At 38.8% G+C, this 10,958-nt stretch overlaps 1 protein-coding gene across 3 annotated transcripts in view; it reads right to left on the bottom strand.

The window, feature by feature from the left end:
* Positions 1-1,275: 1,275 nt before the first annotated feature.
* The window catches only part of hip1 (huntingtin interacting protein 1), a 71,979-nt gene continuing 62,296 nt past the window's right edge, over positions 1,276-10,958 (bottom strand). For all 3 annotated transcript variants that reach the window (XM_051957757.1, XM_051957758.1, XM_051957759.1), the window contains 7 exons: positions 8,375-8,468; positions 7,495-7,595; positions 7,121-7,226; positions 6,907-7,030; positions 6,031-6,092; positions 4,005-4,122; positions 1,276-3,910 (listed from right to left, as the gene is read on the bottom strand). In XM_051957757.1, the coding sequence (XP_051813717.1) occupies positions 3,900-3,910; positions 4,005-4,122; positions 6,031-6,092; positions 6,907-7,030; positions 7,121-7,226; positions 7,495-7,595; positions 8,375-8,468 (616 nt within the window). In that variant the 3' untranslated portion in view covers positions 1,276-3,899. The remainder of the gene's footprint in view (positions 3,911-4,004; positions 4,123-6,030; positions 6,093-6,906; positions 7,031-7,120; positions 7,227-7,494; positions 7,596-8,374; positions 8,469-10,958) is intronic.

Genomic DNA, 10,958 nt, shown 5'->3' with positions numbered 1-10,958 from the left:
GATCCTCGAGCATCGTGTGTTGGTCTGTTCACCCTTTTGTTGTTGAACACTTCACAGTTTACAGGATTTACCAAATCGCTCAAGGATTACTGCTGTTTTGGGCTGTAGTCCTGCAGGTTTATGGTCTGTTGACAGTAAAAGAGGAACACCAGGTCTGTCTGTACCTGACAGCAGGTGTGTCTCATTAACTGCCACCGAGGGAATGCATTACTGCAGGACACCTGTGCACATTAAAGTGATATGAATGGGCAAACTGTGCTGAGTTAAAGGCTGAAAACATCTCTCATTTGCTGAGTTTTACTTGTTTACAGCCTGCTGTTCATGCCTAAGAATACAAAGAGCTTAATTTTGAAGCTGAACATGTCCCGATGCTGAGACAGAGAGATGCAAAGCAGGGAAATAAGCGAGACAACATCACCAGGGGCTAATATTAACTTGCTGCATTTAGCTTTTCTGTGTTAGTGTCTCAGTGGGATTCTGTTGTGTTGCAGTTACGAGGAAATAAGACTCTTATCAGAAGATGTGTTTGATCCTGGCGCACACTTTAGCCCAGATTAGGGATTTCTGTAATCTCAGCACAGTGGTTTTAGATTACGCTGATTCATTTACTCTCCAGTCCTGCAGTGCTTCTACCTTATCAGTGTGTGGAGGATGTTCAGAGTGCAGTAATTGACTCCCAGTAAAGGAGCAGGTAGGAAGAGACTTTGGTCAAAGTTCATCTTTTTGTGTCTCCTTTGATCATTTTTTTATTCTGAGCCAACAAAGCACTTTAAAGTGTATGAGTCAATCCTTTTACTGGAAAAGAATCTACACGCTCCCTCTCCCCCCAAAAATCAATTAGGTGCATTAGGATTTTAGCCCTGCTCTGATGTACATGTGGGGTTATTGCCTCTGTAAAATGCTATTGAGCCGACACACAACCCACTTTTCATCCACTCCCTCTCTCTCTCACACACATGCATCCTTTTACATGTTATCTCCTCTGGAAGAGCTGTTACTCACTCACTTCTTGGAAATCCTGGAGTTTTTTTCCCCACCCAGCGTTGCATTAGCAGGTAAAAGGATTAATAGAACAGTGACTGAAGCAATTTATTAATCAGCGATTGTTATGTAATATTGGCTTTTCCAAGAATAATACATTAAACAGCGGGTGAAAGTGCAAAGAAAGGGCATTCTCTCTCAGCTGAATGATCTGAAAATAACCCATCACATTTCATAATTACTGCTGCTGCTGCTTTGTATGAGAGTGAATGAAAAACCACAGCCACGCTTCAGTCTGTATTAATGAGTTGAAATATTTATTTTAAAAACTGAAAAAATAAAAACAAACCCACCAACATAGTTTTAGTATATCATACAAAGACATATTTCAATGTTGCTATGTGAGTATTTGTTTCTCTTTGACTACAGTGTGAGGCAGTTTGAAAGGCTGGCTGAGCTGGTAGGACTACAGACACGAACCCGAGAGAGAGAGAGAAGACACGGAAGAGAGGTTAATAAAGAATATCGGGCAAAAAATAAACGAAGCATCACTCAAAGTGTGTTCAATTCAGCTTTCAAGACACTTGAAATACCAGAAAAAGTAGACGTTTCCTCCTTCACTGGCATTTTTTTGTTGTTTTATGTTTGAATTTCAACTAAAATCAGCCAAAAGTTTGCAAAGATGTGGAAGAACTGACAGAAAACAGCTTTAAAAAAATAATTAAATATAAAAAGCTGGAGTCAACAGCACTGCAAATAATACTTGCTGTTTGTAGGTGGTGTCAAAAGGGATATTTTAAAAAGCATATTAACGGTCCTCCTCTGGGTGGTTTGAATTATTGGCAAATACTATTTGACCAGTGTCTGTTAAATACCCAGTGTCACAACTTTTTATACACAGCTGAAGCAGAGCGTCAGAACTAAGTATGTTAAGACACAGAGAGCGACAAACTCAGAATCACCATCAAACAGAAAGAAAGTTTTGGGTTGGAAAAAAAGAAATGCCTGCTCATCTCATGGTTTACACAAAGGCGTGGGTCAGTCTTTCCTCACACAGTCCACTGGCACCAAGCTGATTATCAGTTCATCAGTCTCAGCAGGAAAATCAGTTAAATAACAACCTCTTATTGAAAATCAAACAAAACATAATGACTTATATTAGTTTTATGTGGCATTCATGTGCACCATTTTGGATCCCTAACTCAATTCAACTGAATCCATTACTTGGAGAGATGCAAAAACGGACGCTTTTTATGATCCAAACAAAGCAAAAGTTCGTTTTCCAAAACAGAAGGCTTGTAGTTTATGTACACAGCTACTTGGTCTTGAGGAAGCTATCGAAAAATCACTGCAGTCTGTGTACTTCAGAGTCCGCCGAGAGAAGGGTTCGGAAAACTGCAGCGTGAAGAGGCAGGATCAGGAGACAAATCTTCCTCAATAAAGGTTTGTGCAGTGGAATGGCCTCGAGTTCAAGTTTGATTTCAGGATGTCAAACTTTTTTTTTTTTTTTTGATTTACATTTGCTTCTCCTGCAGATTTATCTGACTAAGCAGGCGGCCCCAGCTCCTGAAATACCCTAAAAGGATTACCGCCCTCACCGGGAGCACAGCCGTCCTGCTGGCACATTTGTTCCTCCTCAGACACTCGCTGTCTGTCAGAAAACAACACTGTTAGCAGTTTGTTACAAGACTGGATCCCAGCTACACCAACCACTGCTGCTCGACTGAAACAAACTTCAATAAACTTTACTAAACAGCTTTGGAAGGAAGCTGCTGAACAGAAAAGGTAGCAGATTGAGTTGTAGTTTCCTCCATATAAAAAACAGGGACTACGCTGTTCCATAATTTAACCATTTAAAGGGGAAATCAGCAACAGTATTAGTGTTTTTCAGCAGCTCGTCGAATCTCCCTGTGAAGCACCTCTGACCTCTGACGATGTAGCATGAGGTAGTCGGCAGTCTTTAAGTTTCCAGGGAGAAGAAGACTGTTGTTGTTTGTGCTACTTTCCTGTCCTGTTCTGCTCTGCAACAATCTGGAGTCGCCTTAAGAGTTTCCACGCAGGCGTCTGTTAGAATAAAAGAAGACCCAAACAAACGAAGAAAGGAAGGGGTTGCTTAAGTTAACAGTCACGGTCGTTACAATGGTGAGCAGGTGAAAGGCAGAAAGTCCAGTGAACCAGCCAGTAAAGCGCTAGGTATGGACTTAATAAGGTGATAACTCACAGTGAGAAAAAGAATAGGAAGAAACTAGGGAGGAAGAGGAGCGTCTGACTGCACCGACACACAAAGAGCAGCTCCCACAGCTTTAAAAGCTCACGACGTCAAACAACAAAAAAAAAAACATTTCAAAGGAGGAGCATGCATGCCATCTACGATACACAGAGACATGGAGCTGGGGCAGGGACATTCTCTGATCTCCACTCCAGCGGCTGCTGAGAGTTTGGCCCTTGTTTAATGCATCCTGGGATGAACTTGTGCTCGTCTCCGCTGCGACTCCTTGATGAAACGCTGTCGCTAAATTTTTTTTTTAAAAATCAGGGAAAGAAAGACAATAAATACTCAGCATGGATAGACTTCATCGCTGTTTCCCCCCCAGACACAGGAGAAGCAGGGGGGAGACGTGAGGCTGTGAAGGCGGGCTGCAGCTTTTCTTTCACCCTTAAAATCCATCGGTTCCTCCCTCGGATGCCCCCCCCCCGACGCTGAGCCCTTGATGCTGTCCTTTAATGGAAGCTTCCGGACACGGGTGGAGAAACAGGTTTTTAGAAAAGAAGCACCTTTTCATTTGGCTTAGGTAACAAACAAACAAAAAGAAAAAAAAAACGAGGGAGAAAGAGACTGAAAAGTGTGTCTATAAATAGAAAGAGGCAGACGGAAGTCGGTCTTCTGGTAGAGGAGGGGGACGACTGGGCAGCAGGTCTCAGCCTGTCCCTATGGGGGAGGAGGAGGAGACAGATTTTAGCCATTTTCGCTGCTGTATTTACAGGTATATTGATTGTAATGTGCTGTGTTTCTTCGTCCTCACCCTCCTCTTCCTCGCCCCAGCCCTCTGCTACACCCGCCAGCTCGTAATGCTTCTTCCTCAGCTCGCCCAGACGCTCTCGCTCCTTCTGCAGACGAGTCTCCAGCTCCAGGACCAGAACCTGAGGAGATGGACACATTCAGAGCACAAAAATGCATCTGTCACTGTCCCGTAGCCTCTAATTTCCACTGAAAAATCATGGAAAACACAGAATTATGAACCTGTCAGATCAAAACAGAACAAACTTGAGAATAAAGCAGCTTCATTTAATCCTCTAAACCCCAAAACCCACAAACAGGATTGAAAGTGTGTTATCTTTGAAAAAAGAAAAAATGACACAAAAATGAAAAACGAGTGAGTTCTGAACCCTAAAAGTAGAAAGAATTGTTTGATTTTTAATTTTCCAAATGTTTTTGAATTTATTGTGTGAATTCTGTTGGTCAAATAAACTAAATCTGAGCCTAATATCAACATATTTCATCAAGAAAACTTTATTCTACGTGTCTCATTTAGAAATTAACCAAAAATAAATTGTCTGCTTTAATTTATTTCTTTAAAAAAATAAAATAAAAAATTTCCACTCCAGAGTTTTCAGCTGAACTGCAGGCTGTGTCTGTACAGAGCAGATAGGAGACAAATATGAAAACAAAGTATTTATAGTATGTAGAGCAAGTATTTTTTATCTGCTATTGGTACCACCTGTGGGCACTTGGAAAAATATTGTACATATTAACCCTGAAAGACTCAAATATAGGAAAAAAAGAATAAATAAAACAAAAAATATAAATTATACATATACAAATATAGAAAGAAATGAGAAAAAATAAAATTAAAAAGTTTGTGTACACACACACACACACACACACACACACACACACACACACATATATATATATATATATATATATATATTTTTTTTTTTTTTAAACTGATGTATTTTTGCATCAGTGGGTTTTACAAGCTTAATTCCAGGTTTTTCAAGTTAAAATAAACAATCAAAGAAATGTACCTTTCATTTATTCTTTTTTCTTTAATGATTCATTGCATTATTACTGTGCTGTGTTGCTCAAAAGATATTCTAAGTTCTCAAGTTCTTCAAGGAGTAAAAATGCTCAGAAACCGATTGGGGTTTAGAGGATTAAAGCAGTACACAGTAATAAATATCAAATACGAGCCACTCTACAATCTACTCTGGCCTTTTTGTTGGAATCATACACATATGTATCCATTTTTTTTTCATCATTTATAATGTTTTAAACTATTCAGTCTTCCAGCTGCCTGTCACAAAATGCAACTTTTTATATCCAACATTTTTTTCTGTTTTCTTAAACATAAAAACCTGGTAAATAAACTTGTTGCTGTTTATATATTTTTATTAATTTTTCTTGTGTCTTTGGTAACTGAGTGAAAAATGTTATTTCCAAAGGTTTGATTTGGGCTAAAAAAATACACAGACTGATGTCCAATAGGAGCCCTCTGTGCATTTACAACAATGAAGCATGTGTGTGAGAAGGTCCAGACTGTTTTTCTTTCAGTGTGGGTGAAGCTGAGCCACAACACAGAGGAAAGTGTTCATACGAGTTTGAAGTTCGGCTTCTCAGAGGGTGAAAAACAATGTACCTTCAGAGTCTAAGACGGGGTTTTAACAATCAATACATAACTGAACCATTCATGCCTAAAATAAGATTTTCTATGTTAGGGGCCAAAGGGGAGAGGCTATTTTTCTTCCAAGTCCAATAAAAAGCACTTTGTGCAAACATTTCTTGTAACAGTAAGTTCTTGATTTCATTAAAAACACACATTTTAAGACTCACAGTTCAACTATGTACATGCAGTGTTTGGGTTGGTCCTCAATGACAGTAACAGATTACATGTAACTAATCAGTAACTAGAAAGTGATTACTGGCTTTAGGATCAGTCATTCCTAATATTACAGAGTTACAGACACTTGTAATGTCAATACAGAAATACGTTAACTTTCGGTGTGGTACCTTCAAAACTACATTTTTGCAGAGTATCTGCCGTTTACCTGTGCATCCATCTCCTGTCGTTTAATTTGAGTCAGAGTCATGCTGGAGAAATCCATCGTATCTGGAAACACAAAGAAGAACAAGTTAAGGCTCAACAAAGAACTATTAAATATGGAACTGAAACACTTCACAAGACCATCAAAACACCAAAGTCGTGAATTTAACCCTCTGAACCCAAAGCAGTTTCTGGGTATTTTTTTTTTCTTGTCACATTTTTACACACTGTGGGCTCATTTTTCTCTGAATTATAAAGTCCTGCATTTCAATGAAAATAACACAACTGTGGCTAGAAGTGGACAAAACTCAAAGATGTCTTCTGTGCAGAAAGACACCATTATACTGCCATAAATCATTAAAAAAAAACGTTTCATTTTTTTGATGATTTATTTTACAGTAATTGAATTCAACATGTTCAATGTGTCCACAGCTGCTGTCAGTATTGGGGAAAAGTGATGGCTCTTCATACAAGAGACATATTTACTACTTGTATTTTATTGTTTTTCTTTTCTTGTCTCCTCTGTTTCAACAGAGCTGAGCCTTTAAGGGCTTCACAGTCGCACTGCAGATTTCATTGTTTGTTTTTTTTACAGAAACTGTTAAGTATAAAGAGGTAATTTTTGGTAAATGCTTAAATGACACATTTGTAGTAAAATTATGTTGATTAAATGTTACGATTTTAAGCTTAAGTTTGGTTAAATTTCACGGATTACTAGCTTTAGTGAATAATCCAACAATTCCTTCTATGCGACACAGTTTCCAGCTCTGATAAGTTGTGTAAGACAGGTTCAGGGGTTCAGAAGGCTGCAGTCATAAAAGAAAATAAAAAACGGTTGTTAATTAACCAGACAAGCATGTGGACAATGTGATGCTCTCACCTGTCTCTTCAATCTGGGATTTCCCCGACTTGGTGGAGGCCACGACAGCTGCGGTGGCCTGAGTGACGCCCCGGGAGGCCTGCTGCAGCCGGTGCAAGTTACTGCTGTCTTTGTCTGCTTTTACCTGCACAGACACATCATGCGGACATCTGCTTTACCATCACAAATCTAAAGTCTACACTAGAAGAATTAAAACAGCAGATTATTTGCTCACCTTGGAAGCAGCCACTAGCTGTGCAGTGCTGGCAGCTATTTCATGTGAACAAACCATCAGCTCCTCAAACTTCCCTTTGCCCTGCACCACCAGGTCGGCAGCGTCTCTGGAGCAGCAGCACAGAGCAAAGTAAACCCACTGTTCTTTAATGCTGAAGTTTAGACCATGTTGTTGACAGCACAGCCAGAGACACAGGATTTATGAGTGACCTTACGCGCCTCAAGACTCACTGTGCTGTTTGCTCTTTATTTATTTCCTGGTAAAGGTCAACTCTTGGCTTCTTTAGGACATTGACGATTCACAGAGTAAGCACAGCTGCTCCGCTACACTTTTCCACTGCTGACTTTATGAACATAAGCACTTTTCATACTTACACCATGACCGTGGCGCCCCATCCTACTGCTTTGGAGGCAGAGATCAGGCCTTCGGTCCAGCGGGAGTTCTTGGCATAGAATTCCTTCATGGTGGCTGCCCCCTGGTGGACAAAATGTTTCATGACATGCTTTTAAACTCCGGTGTAAACACAGGAGAGTGTAATTAATAATTCTTTTCATTACCAATCAACTTCTTAATTATCATCTTGTACAGTCAGTTAATTGTTTAGTTTCACAGAATGGCTAAATTAGAGAAGCTCTGCTGGTGATCCAACGTCTCCACCAGTCTGTCAGTAATCACACTTAACTCTCGTGTCCTTCTGCGGGTCAAAATTGACTCGTTTCAAAGTTTGACAAGTGGAAAAAAGAAATAATTTCACAGTGAAACTTCTGATGTCCACATCTTCAGAATTTTTGGGAAATCTTTGAACATTTTTTGTGGAAAAAAGAAATGTTAAAAATGTTTCTTAAGAACATTCGCAAAAAAATCAACCAAAATCCAGTGAAATTTGCTGGATTTTGGTAGATTTTTTTGTGAATGTTCTTAAAGAAAATATTAGAAGTTTTACTGATATGTATGTAATCACTTTGGATATTTTTTAGGGTTTTTTTTTGAAAGATTTACACATTTTTGAAAATATCTACAAGAATTTTCTTGCCAAATTTGGGGGATTTTTTAAAAATCAAACTTTTAAGGAATTATTGGAATTTTTTCCTGAAGGTTTTTGCAAATTTTCAGAAATTTGGGGAATTTTCTTGCTGAATTTCTGGATTTTTTGTCAGACAAGGAAACAATATTTTTTGGTGGCCGTAAATGAAGACAACAGGAGGGTTCATCACTTCCTCACTGTTTGAAAAGCAACGAAGCAGAACAACTCACCCTGCCGCTCTCCACGATATCCCTTTGCAGATCTTTGGAAGACAGAATGAGCTCCTTGATCGCCTGCATCAGCTCTGTGCAGGAGCCCAAGATCCTGCAGGGGGCGACAGAGCAGAAGACAAACACTCACTGATGTAACATTGATATCTCTGAAGGACAGGAAGCTAAACATCACGTCAAGGGTTGTTTCAGCAAATATCCTGAACACAGCTTGTTCTAGTCTGGTCTGATATGATCTGAGATGCCATTTTAAATAAAATAACATAATATTTCCATAAGGTGATGATCAGGACGGAAAGAAATAACCCTTAGTTCCCTCTAGTTAATGCATGACTGATGCACCACTGACCTACATTCTCAGTGTAGTGCTGCTAGCTGCAGTTTGTTTCTTTTATTAATCACCTCCCACAGCAGCGGTGGGGCAGCTACTGAGAAAACAACTTTATATTTTTTTTACATGAATAATTAAGTCCCTGTGAGAGAAGAGAGAAGGTTTAATTGGCTTCATTTGCACTCAATGAGAAATAATAATGCACATTCATGCAGCAAATCACTGTGATGGTTAACTCTGGCACAGAGAGCAAAAGCTTGAGTCCAAATAGAGATTTCTGAAGTTCTTGCAGCTGTTAGCAGCACCACATAAATAAAGCCATTGAGTGGAACAGTTTGTGGAGCTGCTCCACTGGGAAAAGGAAGCGACATAAAGGGTTATGCAGACAAACATTACGTGTCACACTGGCTTCAGACTTCAGTTTGCACAGGCTTTGTGGCTGAATTGATGAAATTCTTTGCACATCAGCACTCAGTGCGTGACTGTCTGACTGCTCGCCTTGTTGAACAGCGTCTCTGTTTCAGCTCGCTGCCTTCGTTTGCATCCATTACATTAAATTCACAAACAAATATTTGGAGGTTCTGCTTGCCGTGTTGTGGATTCATAATGGATGTATTAGTTCCTCAATCTTGGAGGAATATTTGTTCAGTCACTCTCATTTCTCCTTCAATGCAGATGTGTTCGTTAGTCCCAGTTTGAACACGTTATGGTTTTATCTTTAACCCTCTGAAGCCCAAGCAGTTTGTGTTTTTTATTTATTTTTTTTGCCACAATTTTACTAACTGTGGGCTCATTTTTCACTGCAATATCAAGTCCTGTACCTCTGTGGAAACAGCACAGCCATGGCTAGAAGTTAAAAAAAAAATCAGAAATGTCCTACAGTAAGCCATATTCATATGGAATAAAATATTAGAAAAAAATTACAATTTATTTTACAAAAATAATTTTAAAAAAAGGAAGCAAAGTGTAAAGCATTTTTTGAGTGTTCACAGGTTTTTAATAACGCTGGAAATAGTGAATCTACATGGTACAGATATGCTACATCTTACATTTTTCATTTGCTCTCCGTAAACACAGCATGCAGTTCAGCTGAAAAGTCAGTGAATTTTTGTCAGATGGCTGCTGGTCACAGCTGGGTCACTACTGGCTTCACTGTTGCTTCAAGGGCAAGGATTATTTTGTATTTTTATGGAATCTGGTTAGCACAAATTGTTTATTTTTGTCTCATTTTAAAAAGGCCAAAAAGAAAGAAACAACAATGTATGGTGGAGAAAAATTGGAGATACATGTTTTGGGACTGTCCAAAACAAACTATTTTGGGAGGGGATTCAGACGGAAATAAGTGTTGATTTGCCACTTGAGCCACTCTCCTATATAATCGGTTCTATTCCAGAGGAAGCGATGGATAAAAAACAGCATATCTATTACATAGCCTACTACTGATGGCAAAGAAAATCATAACTGTGTCTTGGCTCAGCCCACTACCTCCCACCCTAAACCAATGGAGAGAGAGATTAAAGTAAGTGTATTTAATGGAAAATATAAGAGCAAAACTCCATTTGAAGTTCGGTTCCTTTCTGAATTCATGGGCTCCTGTTATTGCTTATTTTAATTTAACTTAATTTGATTTTACATATTTGGCAGGCTGGGGGAGATGTTTCTGTTTGTACTGCAAGTGGAGATGTAACAATATTTGTGTCTGGATTGTGTACTTTTTACACGTTTCATCACCCATTGCTGCTCTTTAATTTAATTCATCTTTAAATTTAATTTGAAATGCTCCTCTTTCTGTGGGTTTAGATGATGCCATGTGTTAGTTGTGTTTCTAAATTGTATAGCTGCTGTGTTCATCATGTGCATGTTCCCATTTGTCCATTTTTTGAGCTGCATATAGATATGTATGTCGCTTAAATATAAATTTGGTTAAAAAATGGGCAAAAAAGAAAAGTAAAGCAATAATAGTAAACAATAAAAAATATGACTTGTAGAATAATGTATGAATTGTCAAAATTTTAAGTTCACGTTTTCCCATTGAATGTCACGCCATACATCAGCTTTAGAAAAAAAAATCTAAAAATCAGATGATTCCTTCAGTTTTGTCTGAAAAATGGTAAAACTTTTGAGATTTTTTTGCAGGACAAGACGTCTTTCCACTTTGCCTTGTAGCGAGCAGCTTGGCATACCATTTAAATTTTGGGACTCAGAGGGTTAAACTTAGTCTAACTTGCTACAACGGAGGAGGGAGAAACTAAG

The sequence above is a fragment of the Acanthochromis polyacanthus genome, chromosome 13, assembly GCF_021347895.1.
Source record: "Acanthochromis polyacanthus isolate Apoly-LR-REF ecotype Palm Island chromosome 13, KAUST_Apoly_ChrSc, whole genome shotgun sequence".
In the NCBI taxonomy this organism is placed as follows: domain Eukaryota; kingdom Metazoa; phylum Chordata; class Actinopteri; family Pomacentridae; genus Acanthochromis; species Acanthochromis polyacanthus.
This window is presented reverse-complemented; position numbering and strand designations above follow the sequence as displayed.